At 37.7% G+C, this 17,714-nt stretch overlaps 1 protein-coding gene across 29 annotated transcripts in view; it reads left to right on the top strand.

The window, feature by feature from the left end:
• The window catches only part of ESRRG (estrogen related receptor gamma), a 696,316-nt gene that overhangs the window by 456,306 nt on the left and 222,296 nt on the right, over window positions 1-17,714 (top strand). The window contains exon 1 of one of the 29 annotated variants that reach the window (XM_069544583.1): window positions 4,109-4,227. The exons of the other annotated variants lie outside the window; for them this stretch is intronic. Coding sequence (XP_069400684.1) covers window positions 4,223-4,227 — 5 coding nt within the window. The 5' untranslated portion in view covers window positions 4,109-4,222. Of the gene's footprint in view, window positions 1-4,108; window positions 4,228-17,714 lie in introns of those variants that run through there. 29 annotated transcript variants of the gene reach the window in all.

Genomic DNA, 17,714 nt, shown 5'->3' with positions numbered 1-17,714 from the left:
CTTCATAGCAAATTCATGGAAGAGAGAAACAATACAGTGTTGATCTGTTGTAAGTGCATATGAGCTCCGGCCCTAGCCAGCTCTCTGGAGAAAATCTTTGATTGCCCTGGCCCAGTTTGTTCAGTTTTTATCTCTTTTACATCCACTGGCCTTGTATTAAATTGTCATTGTCCTAAAGCACATGAGATAGAAATGAATTGCTGTTTTCTACATTCTCTGACAGTGAAATATTTAGGTTCTCTTTCTCCAATCATACTTGTATGTGTATTTGAGAGTCCGGGGATGACACCCCGCGTCTCTGCCTCTTGACATTCTCTCTTACTGCATTTTGTATATTTTGCTGTTGATTATTATTTTCATAGCCATGTGTATTGGATGTCCATGGTCTCTCCCATTGTAAATAAATAGCTCTGCATACGCTACTTTAAAATCCAAAGCAGTCTGTAGAATATACTCCACACGTGTGTGCATTTATGTGCATGTATAGTATGCAGGTGAAATACATATATAGACATGGGAAGAAGTATGTATGTAGAATATAGGTGTGCTGCTGAGAGTGCTCTTGTGTATTTATATAAGAAAGTGGATCTCAAGTGTTTTTCTAATCAGCTAGTGTCTAGTTAAATTTCCTGGGCATCATTTTAACCTTGAATTAGTATTTTAGGTATTTACCAAGTCTGATTTTAAACTAAATTGGTTTAGCTGCTGTATAAATGACAGGTAACAGGTAACCTAATATATTAATTTATTTCTGATTTTATACATTTTTAATTATTATCATTTTGAAATTCAGTATATAGAAATCATAAATAATTGATAAAATAGGAAATAAGCCACTAGTATTAAGTACATAATTTAATGGTTTGGGCCCATATCCAAGAACCAGTTTTGAATTAGCTCTTAGCTACATTGTTTTCTTATATAGTTGGGCCTGATAAATATATCTTAATGAAAACATGATAGCTTTTAAATAAATGCAAAATAAAAATTTCACTTATCTGCACTTTATAAATATGTCATTTTCTTTTTTGCCAAAAGCAAATATAGGAAATTAATTATCATTATATACATCTGAAATACATCATAGGTTTGTGAATTTTTGAATTTTATTCTTAGAGGTAAGTTTAAAGGTCTGTGCTTGCTCAGTAAATCTGAGTGAGTGTTGAGAGAAAACATTTATCCAAATGCTCTTTCTATTCAAATTCTTGTTCTAATCCCTATTTTGTTTAAATTCCTAGATTCATTTCCTACCTTTTTGTATAATACTTAAACAGATTTAATGTTCCTTGTTTGAAAAAATCCTGCTGTTTCTTTATGCCAATCCATCTGCTGAAAGTTAGCTCCTTTATTATCTGAGAGTGTTAAGTGACAGCCTTCTGCCTTTTGAAGGATTTACCTGCATCTTATTCTTGTTTCAAGTTCATTTTAGATTTCTACTGTCAAAGTCTGGGAAACCTAGCTAATAAAAATAATTTCCATTTAGTTATGACAAACATCCTTTCTCTTTACTTTTTCTTTACAGAAGTGCCAGATGTTTCTTTTTCTTTGATTTGGACACTATTTCTCAGTATTTCCAAATGTATTTTCTAATCAACTATGCAAAACCATCAAATTGAGCAGATATAGATTGTATCTGTGTTGTGTATGTATATCTTCAGGCCCCTCCTTTTTTAATTTATAAAAAATATTTTAAAATGTCTGGAATAAGCTTGCTTTTTTATGTTCTGATTTTTCAAATGTTTTGTCATTTTAATTGATGGCAATGCATGTATATTTATTTGGAAGATAACTCACTGAGGCAAAGCAATAAAAGAAAAAGTATAGTTTTAAATAAATTGGCTTCTCACTGGCCAATTAAAGTCTTATTTCAATATACTGACATAGATCTGTATGTGCATTTGAATATAAATATATAACATGCAACACTAGCCATTAGAAATGCTGCCTCTGGCTATATGGAATTCTTTCACACAGTCTAATAAATGAAAACACTGGTTTTTGGCATTTAAAATCTATTAAAGAGTTATTTAAAGTGTTAAACTCATGGAGAGCCTGTCGAAGATCAGATTGCATTGTAAAAAGAGAACTTGAAAGCAAGTTTATATATTGATTATTAAAGGCAGTCTCTGTCATATACGTTCCTCTGTGCTTTCTCACCTTGCTTTGAGTGAAACAAAATTGCATGTATACTTTTCATCATTTTGATTGGAAGTACACGTTATATATAATATGCTTTGGCAGCACTTACCTAGCCAAAGAAAGCAAATTAATATTAGGCATACGAAGGGCTGTCAGGCATATCACAGACGTGTCAATTTAACTTTGCTTCCTCATACACCTCCGCAAACAGTTGCTTAAGATGGTACTAAATAAAAGGGAAGCAACCAATAAATTCTCATATTGTATCAGAGATTGATGGCTAGTAGAAGGGCAATGAAAACCAGCTTGTTTGCTTACTTCTCTTTAAAACTCTGTGGGACTACAGAAAGGGTAGATAATAATGAATTTTGTTCAAAAAAAGAAAAAGAGTAACTGAAGCTTGTTCAAATCTTTTTACTATCTTGGAAATAAAGGGATAATAATGGGGTTTATTGTTTAAAAAAAAAAGGTCCAAAGTAGTGAATCTTAGTTGCTCTTACGTGTGATGTATATAAAGACTTTAACAAGTGGAAAATCAAAAGCCTTGTCAGTCCACTTTAAAGGGACATTTCTGTTTTTGTTGCATGTTGCATACATTTTCTGAGAAAGAAAAAAAAAAGGTATCTTGTGCTTTCCTGTTTGTTTCCTAGGTTGAAAAAATGAAATTTAAAAAAGTAAATCAAGAACTTATGCACAGAAAATAGGCGGAAGAACTGAATTCTTTTTTTCTCCTCCATGATCAGAATTGTACTTTCGTATGTGAGAATTCCTTTTTCATCTATTCTAGGAAGATTTTATTCATTTGCAATGCCTTCTGAGAAAAACAAAGGACTCATTAAATAAATACATTAAGTTTCTTAATACAATAGAGGCTAAAATGTATGAAAAGATGTCCTTTTCAAGCCAGTTAGTAGGTTGTTACAGTCTGTAGTTATAAAAATTTATTTTGCTTTGAAAAGAATATCTAAAATTGTGTTCGGTGTGAGCAAAAATAGTGAGTCATAGGAAAAATTATAGAGACAGAGGTACTTAAGAGAAAAATTCAAATGTGAGGTTGTTCAATCAATAGCTCTTTGCCCTCCATAATTCCAAATTATTGTGGCACTTTAACTTCTCCAAAAAATCTAAGTTGTCTTGTTACATTGTATTCATTTTTCCCTAAATGAAAAAATACTCTTATCAATGCTTTCTTTGCAGCCATTGATCTATTAAAACGGATTAGATATTTTGAGGAGGACTGTTATACTCGTAACCAACAGTTCATGGCCAAAGAAAGAAAAAAATATATATGAGAAAGTGACTGTATACAGTTGGTCCTGGTCCCTAAGAAATGACAGAAGCACCCCTTTTAGCCAGAGACTTAAATGAGACCTGCCTCACCAGTCTTGGGATCATAGTGTCACAGATGGAAAGGCAACCATCAGCTGAATTGTACTGAACTGCACACTTGGCTAATTCATCTTATTGCTCTCCCCATCTGAGGAAAGGCTCATTCTGTTCTTGGAGTCTAGACAGAATCAGGAGTTGGGCTCAGGTGGGAGCATGTGGCTGCCTTTTTCTGTTCTCTCCTAGCCATTCAGCAAAAGGAGGTGAGGAACAAATGGGCCATTTATGCACCGAAGCCCAGGCAGAGATTCTTTCATGGGGTTAGGAATGTATTATTCAGTTGTTCAAATAAGTTTCATATTTCTCTTCTGTTCTGGAAATATTGTTGTCTTTCATGCTCTGAAGAACTACCCAGAAATGATTAGGGATGTCTCTCGATTTGAATGAACCATGAAACTCCTGAAAGCATTTTTTAACCAGGTAGAAATGGAGAGGGGATCATCTCCTTAGCTTAGTCTCTAGGATGGTTCTTTTTTTGTACCTGTATATGGGACTGTTCAGTTGGTTAAGTCTGAAGAATGAGAAAAATGATGAGGTTAAACACTCAAATTGTATTTTTTGTATTTTTCTTATTTCCTTATAGTGAACAAAACTTTAATGTCTAGAGCATTTATGAGGGTTTTAATGATTGGAAAATCTGTCCTGAGAATGTGGTCACCATATGTGACAGCCTTGCTTTCTATCTTGTCTTCGGTTTATGGGGTAAGTTCGGTGATACTGTCTGTTGTCTTACTTTGCTTATATTATAGAACCTCTCTGCCCCACATTGAGATAAACTGAAATGTGGGGGGAATACGTGCTCAGTTCTTAGAAACTTTCCTGAACCCCCTCCATGTCAGCAGTATTTTCTTTTAAAATTGCTGTCTGTCTATTGATCTGTTTTGCTAAAAGATCCTTTACTTTGGTCAAAGGTAAGTGCATGATTTTCATCCCGATCTGCACACACACGGTACACTTTATCCCCCGCCCCCCTCAAATTCCAAAGAGATTGCCTTCAGCTATTCGCGTTTGTTTTGCTTTCGCCTCTGTTTGTCGTGCATTCTAGTTCAGTGCTTTTATAGTGTTTTCTTGATTGCTGTCAGTTTGGGGTACTCGCTACTGACATTTTTGTTACGTTAATGTCACAGCAGAAAAACCTACGGCCAACTGGAATGTGGCGACCGCGCGGAAGATACAACTTCTGTTTGATTGTGTGTAAATACAGTTAGTTAGTTGGGGGTTTATCAGATAGCTGGGCAGAAAGAGAGAGGAGCCGTACAAACTGTTTTCAGTAACTGTGCTGTTCATACACCTGATAAGGTGGAGAGAGCTTTTCGAAATGCTGATAGGCTTTGAATAAGAAAAGAATAATCACTTCCACTGGCACCAGCTTATCGCGAATGAAGTAAAATGCCAACACTTTTACATTAGCGAAAGTAAATGTTTTAGACACTCTGGGCCTTTTTTTCATTCACGTTAAATAGTAGGAGTGCTTTTGAGTGTGTGCTGTAATGAATAGAAGGATTTATTACCTGGACTAAATTACAGGTGAATATGTTGATAAAGGAACCCTCAGCGCCAACAGCAGCTTCTTTGATAAGCAGGTGCATCTAGGTGTACATTCTCTGGAGAAATTAATTCTTCCTTTTTCCACTCTGATTCCATTAACCATCATTTCTGATCCTTAGAGATGCAGTTTTGTCCTATGCCAGTCCCGTCTCCTTTTTACCAGCAGATGGATGACAGGCATTTGAAACGTAGCTACTCAGACTTGGAAAATGCTGGTGTGATCTCCGCAAGCTGGGGCATCTTTAAGTTTCTAAAGATTATGCTGAACCAGTTCACTCCTGTACAAGAAGTCTTATTCTTTCCCAAGAATGGAATGAGATTCATTATAAATTTAGGATACATTAATGAGAAGATAAATGCATTTGGCCAAGTAGTTGTCCATTTTAAAGAAAAAAAAAAAAGACATTGGTCTTGCTCTTCAATATAAACCATTAACTTCCCCTGTTTTCCCCTTTTCTCTTCTTTGTAATTTGACGCCTACAAATAATTTGGCGTATTCAGATTTGATAAATGATAGTGCAAGAGCCAGATTGATTGATTTTGGATTACTATTGATTACTCTCAATGAGATCACTGTGACACACTCGAATCAATAGTATTCGATTAAGCAAGGCACCACCGTTCCATACATCCAGGAGCAGTGGGGAATTCAGGAACAGAATGTTCACAAGCTGATAAATTGACAAAGCATTCAGCTTTAACTAGCCCTTTGTTCAGCACTAGTTCCTTAAAATATATTTCATTGGAAAGTTCGTTTCTTTTTTGTAACCCTGGGCCTTTCTGTGCAAGAAAGGTCATCCTTTTAAGGTTTATTAAGTTTTAACTCAAAACAACTGGGCTCCGTTTGGGTGTAAAATAATTTAAGTACTTAACTGCAGGCAACCTTCATGCTTTTGAGCCGTTGCTCAGAGGTTTCATTCTTTGACGAAGATGTCACTTGTAAACATAAAAATGCATCACTGGCAATGTAATGGTGTAAGATTCAAAGTGAAATAAAAATTTGTGCCCGAGGAAAGCGCTATCCTCCAACGAAGGTGGGATCACTTTCTTCAGAAGTGGGCCAACTTAGGAGCAGCGCTGGAGGCGGAGGCACGTAGTACACTGTGGTCAATTGCATGTGGCAGCTCCTTTTCCCCTTCTTATCTGAGGGTATTCATCACATCGCCAATACTACATGCAAAACGCTAAATATCACCTGATCTGAGAGCCGCTACTGCTGTGATATCCGCTAAAGTCTTTCAGTCTTGAGCAAACTTACAAAGTCACTGGGGGGTGGGGGGCGGGAATCACCCGTAATTCAAGTCCTTTAGTTCTGAACGTCAAAGCTGAGACTTGTCCATCTTTTTCCATCACTGTGTCCTCTTGGCCCTTGGGATGAAGCATTTGCTCTTGTGTTTTATGGGGTTGCCAAGTTGCTTCTCACAAGGCCAAGCCTTAGTGGAAACACTCTATGGAATGAGTGGGTGGACTAATGAGCAAAACTTGGTTTCCAGTGAAATTTTGATGGCTAAGGCTTGTGTACCCCAAATCTTAATAGGCTCTTGAAATATACTTCGATAAAATCTCTCATTTTGATAGTGATTAAAAAACAAACATAGAGGTAGCTTTCTGAGGGAAAACAAGAAGGAAAGTTATGGAATTTCCCAATCAAACTTAAGGCTTTTTTGCATGAAAGGAAGATAATAGGATTCTAATTAAATTAGGTTGAGCCACATGAAATGGCCATTTTTCTAGGTCAAGAAATGGTCAAATATCAGCAATTTTGTGTGATTCCACATAATAATTGAATTTACTCCTATGCTGTTCATATCCCATAAACAAATTGAAAGTGACAACTATGTTTTCAATGTTCGAATGGGCTGTGTCCGATGATGAAAAACACATGAATTCTGTCTGCAGTTACAGCAAGTACAGTATTGTTTTTTTCGACAACTTTTTTCTTTTCTTTAATACCAGTAGAGAGTTCCTAAGAACACTGTCTTACACACTCAGAAACAGTGTGCCTTTACCTGGCTTCTCACCTGTGGTAGCGTCTCTGATTCCGAGCATCCCAGTATGTTTCTTACCTGCTGAGGAAGAGTATGGCGCCAACATGGGAGACAGGCTCGAGGACTGACCGCCCCCCAAAGAGCACGTTGCTCGGGCAGATAGTTGGAAAGCAAACTGGGAAGAAGATGCCAGCATCTCAAGTATGGCACCTGTACATCCATTCATTAACAGAACCTTAGTTTGCTAGTTAGCGCTTTGCATGCGTCTCCCCCAGAGAAGTATTAAAAGTGTGCTCCATTAAATCTATGCACTGCTGTGGGTTAGGCAGACATGTGGCTCCCTGAGTGCTGGCAGTGGAGCCCATGGGGCTTTATTGGCTGTGGCAGGCAGGAAAGGTGCTTCGGGAGATGTAATAAAATGATCCTAGAGTATTTATTTGACACCCTCCCCACCCCCAGATGTGCGGCTCATCTCAGGGCTGCGCTGTGCCGGCCAGTAGGAGCTCTCTGTGCCCACCTGCGGGCAGAATCCGACTCCCAGATACGAAGGAAATTGACTCTGTCTTTCTGTGGGTGGGAGGGGCTCTGGGACCACCGCTGGAAATGTCAGCAGAAAGTGCATCTTGACTTAGGGTCACGTCAGGACTGGGTAAGTTTTTCTCGCTCTGGGTAAGCGCATGACAGCTTACATCTTGTTTCCGGAGAGAGGGAGGGTGGGCATCGTTTACTGAAACTTGATTGAGCGAATGCCTCCGACTGGTCCCACTGTCAGTCTTGGAGTTTTCCTTTAGTAGTGCATTTCCCCCCTGTCTGTGGCACTGAATTTGATTTATCGCTGGTACTAAGATCAAAAAAGAAGTCATTCCTTTTGATGTTTGCTATTAGGCACATGCAGTGCAGGCTGGGGGGCGGGGGAGAACCGTCTTAGCATACAAGTCACTGTTCTGGTCAGCCGGTGGCCACGGATGGCAGAATATGTATTTTCTATCTTCATTTTGGGATATAAAATTCCATGAATAGAGAGGTGAGCAATAGGATATTTTAAGTGAATAATGAGGTTTGTTTCAGGTACAGATTCTTTTGGTAAGGACACAGAGGGTGGCTGTCATGTACACCTGATTCTTGCAAGCTTTTTTTTTTTTTTCGCACATATTGGCATTCATTTTACCAAAAGATATGAAAAAAATGAGGAATATAGATAAGCCAATGGGGTTTAGGCTTTCAAAAAAAAAGGAGCATTTGGTTGCATTTACTGTTGGGTGGCAAATTTGGGACATCGGAGACTTTATTTGCAAATGAGAGGAGAGATTTTGTGGGGTCTGCTTCTTCTGTATTCAGGAGCCTGGTCAGGCTTTGTTTCCAGCTCCGTCCAGTAGCTTTTGTCCGGCCTCTCAGTTGAGTGGGATTTCTCTGAGCAGCGTGAGCCTCAGCCCATCAGCAGGCTGCTAGTCAGCAGCAGGTGTGAACAACATAAAACAGGATTAACGCTGAACCAAAGTGTGTACTAAAAACAGAACCCCTGCCTTGCTTTGAAAAAGGACAGCAGGACTCGAAGATAGAAGCCACTCTGGTCCTGTCCACTCCTTGTTTACTAAACAGTGTTCAAGGGCTATGCAAATAATTCTGTGGAGGTTCCCAGAAGGCATGCTAGAGATCATTTGCTCATTCTCTCTTTTTTAAACTCTACACTCAAAACTTGAAAATTCTTCTCAGATATTCAGCAAGAGGAAAAACCAAACAGAGCAAAAGTGGTCTGGGTAAATCTTGAACCAGGATTACAGGTGAATATTGCAAAGATACTGTCTTTACCTTAAGTTTAAAGTTGATAGTTATTTGATTGTTGTATTTCCTGCCTCTTAAGAATATGGTTGGTTGGTTTCTTCTAAGATTCTTTTTGTGTTTAATTACATGACTCAGTATCTATTTTCCCCTAGGCAGGTAAACCACAAATAAATAAGTAATTTCATTAGAGATCATAACCACTGTCCGTTCATTTTTTTTCCCAATCAGTGCTACCTGCCTAGGAACAATAAAACTGGCCAAGAAAGGTCATAGTTTAAAAAAAAAAAAAAGAAGTCATAGTTAATATAGGGAACTGCACGAGTTTAACAAATTGGGCATTGCACTGAATTTATGTCATCTGAGGGACTTTATCCATATTTTGTTTGGGAAAGAGAAAGGTGGCATATAAATATATGTTTCTCTTTAAATTATGCTAATTCTTGTATATACCGTGTATCAGGATAAAATTTGGATATCTATTTTTCTATGTTAGGTTTCAACTAACTTGTACTTTGAAACTCTAAGATTTATTCACATCTAGAAAGGCATCTGAAATAAAGCAATAAATCAGAGAAATTGTGTTACATACATACACACATACACAAATACAGACACACGTATGTACTAATTTTTTAAACATGGGCAAAGCAAATGTAGAAATTTTCATGTGTGTATATAATAGCATGACACTAATTTCTGATACTCCAAAAGTACGTTCAAATATAGGTGTTTATATAAGGTGCATCTGTTTTAGAATATCATATAGACTTTACTAAAAGAATAATTTTGCAGTGTCAGAAATCAAAATTTTAGTTATCATTCACTTTCAGCAGCATCTTATACCATACATTACCTGTATTTTCTCTTACATCCAATGCTTAAATTTGTAATGACCCACTCATTTTATCACTCTTTGCTTATACTTACTGCTTTTTAATTTTTTTAATAGCAGTTATTTTTTAGCTGAGACTTTGCTACTACTTTTATTTTAGAAATAATCTGGCCTGCCAGTTTAATTGTGGGAGTCTGAACAGACATTCAAATCACTCTAAAATGTATAATTCTAAAAATTAATTTTACCATTATTATCTTTACATTTTAATTTGTTACCATTTGCCTTTTAATGTCTTTCTAAGAAATGTCCATTTTCTTCTGTTTAGTATTATTAAGTACCTTTGGTTATGTACATTAATTAGGTTATGGACAAATAGCTTAAGGAGAGTTAATGAAATCAAGTTTAGAAAATACCAGTTTAAAATTGATTTTTGAAGTGTATTTTTTTATAGCCAACTCTCTGGTGTCCAATTGATTGCTTACAGTAGCTTCTCTTATTGCATCAAAAAAGATTACATTCATTCCTTTGCAATTTTTACAGTCACTAATCAATTTAGTGCATTAAACTGCATTTTCTTGATCATTTATTCCAAAATATTTGACTGTGTATAGGTCCTATCTTGGGCATAAAGTTCCGGAAATAAATAATAAAAGTATAAAGTCATCTTGAGTACATTAAAAAAAAAAAAACATGTTTCAACTTATACTTGGGTCAGTGTTCAGAAAATGATTTCAGGAATTTAGGTAGCAGGGATTTTACATAAAACCTAGGCAAATCGAAGCATCCATTCTGATTTTCTGATTTGGGCCCTTTAAAGACGCTAAGAAGTTAGCCTCAAGAACACAAATCAGAAATGGTACATTTCAGTCCTAAATATTGTGAAAGTGTGATTGGGGTCTTGGAGCAGTCAAGTCTGGTCCAGACTGCTTCCTTGTGAAGCCTTTGAAGCTTTGATCACCAAAGCTGCCATTACATCTTAAAATACTCTAAATGACTTGTGTATGGTTTGTTTCTTAGACTGGAAGTGAGAGGGGGATAAAGTCTTTAAAAGATCAGGTAAGAAAAAACATTTACCTGATCATAGGAAAAGCAAGGAGGATGCATTTGAACGCTAGATTTGTGTAGTTTGATTGTGAGGGCAAAGTCTGAGTTAGTCAATTCATTCTAATCAAAGTAAATGACTATTGAAAGGTAATTTTTATAAGGAAACCTTGCCCTTAATCTTGAGATAATCTCACAGCTACTGTCTTTGTCCAGCAGTCCTGCAAAACTGCCCATTGCTGTTCCCCAAAGCCTGGGATTTCAATTTGCCCCAGGACTCAAAGATAGAATTCAAAGCAGTTTTCTGTCTTTGCAGTCTCCCTTCAGTGAATGCATTTTATTAAAGTGTTTTATTTATTTATTTGTGGGAAGATACAGCTTGGTTTGCTTCAGGTCATTAAAATGATTCTCTTTCACATTTTTAGATGTTAATAATTAGATGATTAGTGAAGTTAGGTAATAAGATTTATATTGGCATCAGTTAAGTTTATAGAAGGATTAAAATCATGGTGTCATGCTACCATTGCCAATCTGAATATGCCAGAAATATCTCGGGAGAATTTTTGTCAAGTGTTTATGCTCAATTAAAATTTATACTCCATGTTACTGAGTGATTGTCTCATGATAGCTTGGCACCATGAGATTGCAAATTTCCAATTTCAAGTGATAGGCATTGCAGTTTTCTGTAGGACTATAGAATTACAAACTTTGAAAGGGAAACACTGCACTTTTTGGAAATGATTCTTAAAGAAATATGAGACACAGAACTGTCTCAACTTGGGCACAGCTAATATTTTCTACAACACTGAAAAGCTATAAAGATACGGTTTTGATCTCCACTCGATAGATGCAAAGGGCAGCTTACCTTTATACAAAGGCATGACAGACAGGAGCTGAGTCATCTCACCTACCTTTTCCCTTCATTTGTATTTTTTTTGGCAAAGTATCTATGAGAATACGTTTCTCCCTTATAGTTTCCCTGACTTTTCCGGTGTCCATCCCCTTGAATCCTCTCTTCTCCACTTGCTATGAAGCCGAGGTGGAATTTTAAAACGCAGGCGTCCTTCTTTATGCCTAGTGCCAAAGTCCATCTCGAAACCTTCACCATAGTCTTAACAGACCCTCTCACAAAGCAACAGTGTAAAAATATCCAGAGTTGCTCTAGGTAGGGGGCAGGGAGGAAGAGGGCAGCTGGTAATTGATGATTCCTCTAGGAATGCATGTCAGAGATTCGCCAGCGCCCCACTTCCACCCCACCCCCAAACTACACACCACTCAGTGTTCGGATGATGATAATGTACCTGGAAAGAAAGGCAGCCCATGCCGAAGCAAGCAGCATCAGACAGGGCGCCTTGCCATCTGCCCCACCTGCTGCATTCACGAGTCCATCTGGTGACTGCAATCGCTCATTGTAGGCCTCTTCTGAGGCACATTCGGGCTGAAAAGCAGGCAGTGTGAATTATTTAGGGAGCTAGTATAAATAAATAGGGGGAAAGGAGAAGAAGGGCTGGGAAGAATCTCTAAGAACCTCCTCTTGCTCCCTGAGCCCTGGGTGCTTTGGAATGCTCACACGAATGCAGGAAAGCATTTGATTTGCATAGAGATTTAGATGTATAGATCTTTGTGCAGATTACAAACCCAGGAATTTTATCTAGATTTAGATAGCAGGGCTCAGCCTATTTTGCGCTGAAAATATGGCCAGCTTTAGGTAGGAAACCTTTGGGGACTTTTCAAGATGAGTGAAACTGATGAAATGTAATATTTTTAGGCACAGCTTTAGCAGAAATAAAACAACTCTGTCCTTTCTGAAACTGATGATTTTTGTGCGTGGTGGGGGAGGGGGAGGCGGGGAATAAAACGTTCAACTTTTTAGTGAACCGTGATTTATACATATTTTGTTTTGTTTTGTTTTTCTACTAGGGAAAAACAGTTTGAAAAAGATTGATGTTAATTTTATTTGTATAGGTGGCCAGTTGAAAATCTTTTGGGTAATTGCTATATATAAAACCCTGTACCTGAATTCAGCATGTCCATTAATATATACTAAATATGAAATGAAAGCTTTAACCATAGAAATCTGTATAGAACTCTGTGTTTGGGGTCTTGATAAACCACCTAGACAGGCATGTTGTAGGAATTACTGATGAGTGCAAAAACGAAATGCTTAAAGAAATGGTAAATTGGAGTTAACGAAATCATTTATACTAAAATAAGGAAAGTTTAAAGATAATGGTTTTAAAAGACTTCTTGGTATCTCACAAGATAGGCTCTACGGGCCTGACATTGTCATTGAAATCTAGGAAGATCTAGTCTGAATGAAAATTATTCTAAACAAAGGTCCAGAACTATGAATGGCATCGGTAATATCCAGGCTTGAAACAAACCGTTCCTTTTCTCTTTACTGAAAATCCTAAAATATAATTTTGGGGTGAGGGTAGGTGCTTCATTCAAGTTTATGATTTTTTATGTATCCTCCTTATTTTTACTGTATAGGTTCTTACAGATTATGGATAGTGTTATGTATTACATCTAACCTTTTTTGTGTTTTAATGGACAAACTTATGATAGAGCCATTAAAAAGAGAATGTGTTTGTGAATAGTTCCCTGAGTTCTATCTGTCCAGAAAAGCGTTTGGTGCTTATGTTCTAGAATAGACTAGACTCTTTCGTGTTCCTTTACTCCATCCCACTTGACTCAGTTCAGTGGCAAAGCAAATTTAATGGACTTGCTTTTTTGAGCCAGTCAAGCTCTAGCCTTCACTTAAATAAGCCATATCTATCTGGAGCAAAACAGGCATGAAAAGGAACCATTCTGCTAATTTAAAATATAAGCAGCAGCCTGCTTCATAGTTGCTCAAGTAAAATACTTTTTATTTCGAGGAAATATCTTTCTAACCAGTCACTTTCTAAAAAAATATTTGAGATGATTTTTTTCTGCCTTTGAAACCATTTTCCAGTGCCAAATAAAATGAGCTGTTTGTCATAAGCCAAGTAACTCCATAAAATTTAAAGGCATTAAGTTAAAATTCAGGCGCACTAGACCACACCTGGTTTGTCCTTACTCCTGATCTTTCTCCTTCCTCTGACATCCCAGCTCTCTCTGCCTACCACCCCCAAGCCTCACATTGAACAACACAGCCCCACCCCCAGCTTTGCTGCATACCAGTGCAAAAATAAAGACCTCCACAAAAGATTATTTTCTCAGAATTAGTGACTTTTCATACATTATCTTTTTCTGGAAAACAAATCTATTCCTCCTGAAGGCACGTGGATACTGTTGGCTGATGATTGAATGCTTGCTCTTTTGACAGGCAAAGGACACTGTTGAGAGACATGAATTAATTAGAAGTAACATGTGCGTGGTAATAGTGGTGGTTTAACTACAAGAGCAGGAGTTGACTCAGTGTCTAATTGACAGCTTTAGGGAAGACTTTATAGATATTTTAGGCTCCATCAATATACAAAGTCAGGGGCTTCCCAAGTGGCTCAGTGATAGAGAATCTGCCTGCCAATGCAGGAAATGCAAGACACCCGAGTTTGATTTCTAGGTCCGGAAGATCCCTTGGAGAAGGAAATGGCAACCCACTCTAGTCTTCTTGCCTGAAAACCCCATGGACAGAGGAGCCTAGTGTGTTCCATGGGGTCACAAAGAGTTGGACACAACTGAGTGGCTGAGCACACACTCAATGTACAAAGTCATGAAATATTTTAGAAAAAGTTTTTAAATATATCTAATCAAGAACACAAGCTTTTTACCCATTGTCTTAATTACTTTTATTCACCTCGACTGACTTTTTGTTTTTAAATTTTGTTCGTATTGAAGACTTACAGGCATGGGTCTTCCTGAACGTTGTTTTATTATCCCCTTTTGTTTTCTGAGGTTAGGGTGTTAGAACATCTCCGATCTAATCGGAACAGGGCCAGTTTTATATCATCTTCAAGTAATTTACATGCGTATGATTTCATCAGATCACGCGCTTGTGTCAGCTTTGCCTGGGTTATGTTGTAATTTACTTTATCTTAAAGTAAAGTTGCTCAGTCGTGTCCAACTCTTTGCGACCCCATGGACTGTAGCCTACCAGGCTCCATCCATGGGATTCTCCAGGCAAGAATACTGGAGTGGGTTGCCATTTCCTTCTCCAGGGGATCTTCCTGACCTGGGAATCGAACCCAGGTCTCGAACACTGCTGGCAGACTCTTTACCATCTGAGGGATCATGATAAAAAGTGTATTTGTTTTGACAGCAATAGCTTAGAGTTTTGTCATTCAGCCACTCAGTCGTGTCCAACTCTTTGCAACCCCATGGAGTGCAGCATGCCAGGCTTCCCTGGCCTTCACCGTCTCCCAAAGCTTGCTCAAACTCATTTGTTTTGACAGGAAGAGTTTAGAGTTTAAAGTATGTTTATTTCCACAAAATGGCAATGGAAGCTTAGTAAATGAACATGTACTTGCTATAAACATCTCTTTTTAGCATTTTACGGATTCATTCTTTCATCTTCTCTCACAGGACCAGAAAATCCATAATCTAAATGTTAATTTTATTTTTCTTTGATTGGCATCTTTCATTGGAGGGTATTATTCAAAGACACGAACCTCAACTATTAAAGAAAGCCATGTGCCCAAGTATTTGTCAAGAAATGTAAAAGAGAAATTTCATAATTTATCAAGGAACAACCCAGAAAGAAATTTAGTTTTATTACTTTCTTTTTAAGAATGCTGACTTTATAATTATGTAGTCCACTGATGAGTATAATGATTTAATTAGAACCAAAATAAATAAATGTTACTAAAAGCCTTTGTATAACTCGTTTGTTTCAAAAGCAAATCTCATTTTAATGATTATTCCTGACATTTGCTATTGAAAGTTTAGTCAAATCAGTTGTATTTATGGAAGGCTGTGTTCTGCACTCTGTCAGTCATGTCTGATTCTTTGTGATCCCGTGGACTGTATCCCACCAGGTTCCTCTGCCCGTGGAGTTTTCCAGGCAGGAATGTTGGAGTGGGGTGTCATTTCCTACTCCACTGAATCTTCCAGACCCAGGGATCAAACCTGCATCTTTTGTTTCTTCTTCAATGGCAGGTGGGTTCTTTACCACTGATGCCACTCGAGAAGCCTGGCTGCTTTAAACAGTGCCCTCAATAGCAGTTATGATATTATTAATTATATGGGATAAGTAGCAAATAGTAGCATCCAAGTTGCTTCTTAATAGCCTCGCATAAAGAACTTCATTATGCAATTCATAGGGAAGAAGAAGGATGTAACATAAATTACCAGTATTTTTATGGGCTCATAAGTAGGGAGGTAAGGTGACCATTTAGGGTTTCCCCAAACAGGGCTCATTAATAGAATGGTGTTAATATTTATATAAGCACTGAAGACAGTCAGCATGGCCTGGTCACCTTTCCTTTTGGTGTCACGTACCTGGCCCAGGCATGATGCCAGATTTCTCTAGATTAAACTTGGTTGTATTTGTTGCAAGAGAACCCATGGCAAGAAAGGAAACAGGTCTTCTGGTGAGTACAAACAGAAGGCGCAGCACGCGTGCATATAGAGCAATGAAACAGTTAAGAGAAACCTGCCAGGGCAACTTTCCTGCCAAGCTCTGCCAAGTGTCCTACTGTTCATCTCAGGATCAGAGTTTGAGAATTGTATTGGGTATAAGTTTTACAATAGTGCATTTTATTTTCCGATGTAAGATATACAGTGGTACAGACTGTGGGTTTGGAAGCCAGAGAAATTTATGCTCTTACTTAAAGTATGTTAAGTTTAATGATCTAATAAAATAGCATGCAAAAAAAAAAAAAATGCTTGGTGAGAGTGGGCACTCAATAAATATTTCATGCCCCCTCCTACTCTGCTCTTAATAATGGGTTGTTAGAAGCACTGGAAGGAAAGTACAAAACTGAGATTTCACTTCTCAAAGCCAAATTAGCTTCTTACCTCAACCGACAAATTCTGAAGTCGAAATGAGTCATAATAAGGATTAGTCAGGGAAGCTTGAATTGAAGCTATTTCTCCTGCATGTGTGAACTCCTTATCAATCCCCTACTACTTATAATTGCTGGATTCACTTTCTGAAATTAGCAGAGGGGAAAGCTAAGTAAAGACAGAAACCTAGTACCTTGCATTTTTTCTTCCCTGCCTAGAGTGGTAGGGTAAGAATAGGTCTATAAAAACATAGTATTTAATGATGATTATTTAGGGGAAATGTCAAAATAAAGCTATGAAATAGAAAAGATAAATTCTAGCATAGTAGAGATCCTTTTGTCTTCAGTTTCTCCTGTCTTTTAAAAAGCAGGAGATGGGAGTGAACTTCGGCTCCCCTGTGGTTAAGGGGGTCTAGTGGTTAAGACTCACGGTTTGCAATGCAGGAGTCATGGGTCCAGTCTTGGCTGGGGAACTAAAGATGTCACATGCCATGCAGTGCAGCCAAAAAATAATTTAAAAACCTAGAGGTATGAGTGTCTCTCTTTTAAACGCTATAACCTGGCTTCTGAAGTTCCAAGTCCCTGAAAGCCTTGCTATGAGTAGTCTGATTGCCGAACTCATGGTTTTAAGATTAAGTGAAGGAGTGTGTGTGTCTGCGTGTCTCGGAGGTGGTCCTTAATCTATTTCAGGCCAGTTTCCTAAGGAAGGGTTAAACCAACTGGTTGAGCTGATGATTTTACTCTCCTGTGGTGATATTTTATTTATATGATAAAATGCTTGGAAAGTGATTAATTTGTCAGGGGAACATCTTGTTCCTGTAAATTTGCTGAATATGTAATAAAATTGGCGTCACATGGATGGGAGAAATGAAGATTTTTAAAAACCGAATTAGCCAGAGGATCTTCCTATATCTCCATCAGTTTATATTTACTTGGATTTCTCCCTTTAAAAACAACAGCTTTGAAAGATTCCTTGCTTGAAGTTAGGGGAGACATCTGAGCTGGGGAGGTTAAAAGAGAAAAAAAGGAGGGTGGAGGTAATGTAAGAGGAGAGATGGAATGGTGGAT

The sequence above is a fragment of the Ovis canadensis genome, chromosome 12, assembly GCF_042477335.2.
Source record: "Ovis canadensis isolate MfBH-ARS-UI-01 breed Bighorn chromosome 12, ARS-UI_OviCan_v2, whole genome shotgun sequence".
Classification (NCBI taxonomy): domain Eukaryota; kingdom Metazoa; phylum Chordata; class Mammalia; order Artiodactyla; family Bovidae; genus Ovis; species Ovis canadensis.
This window is presented reverse-complemented; position numbering and strand designations above follow the sequence as displayed.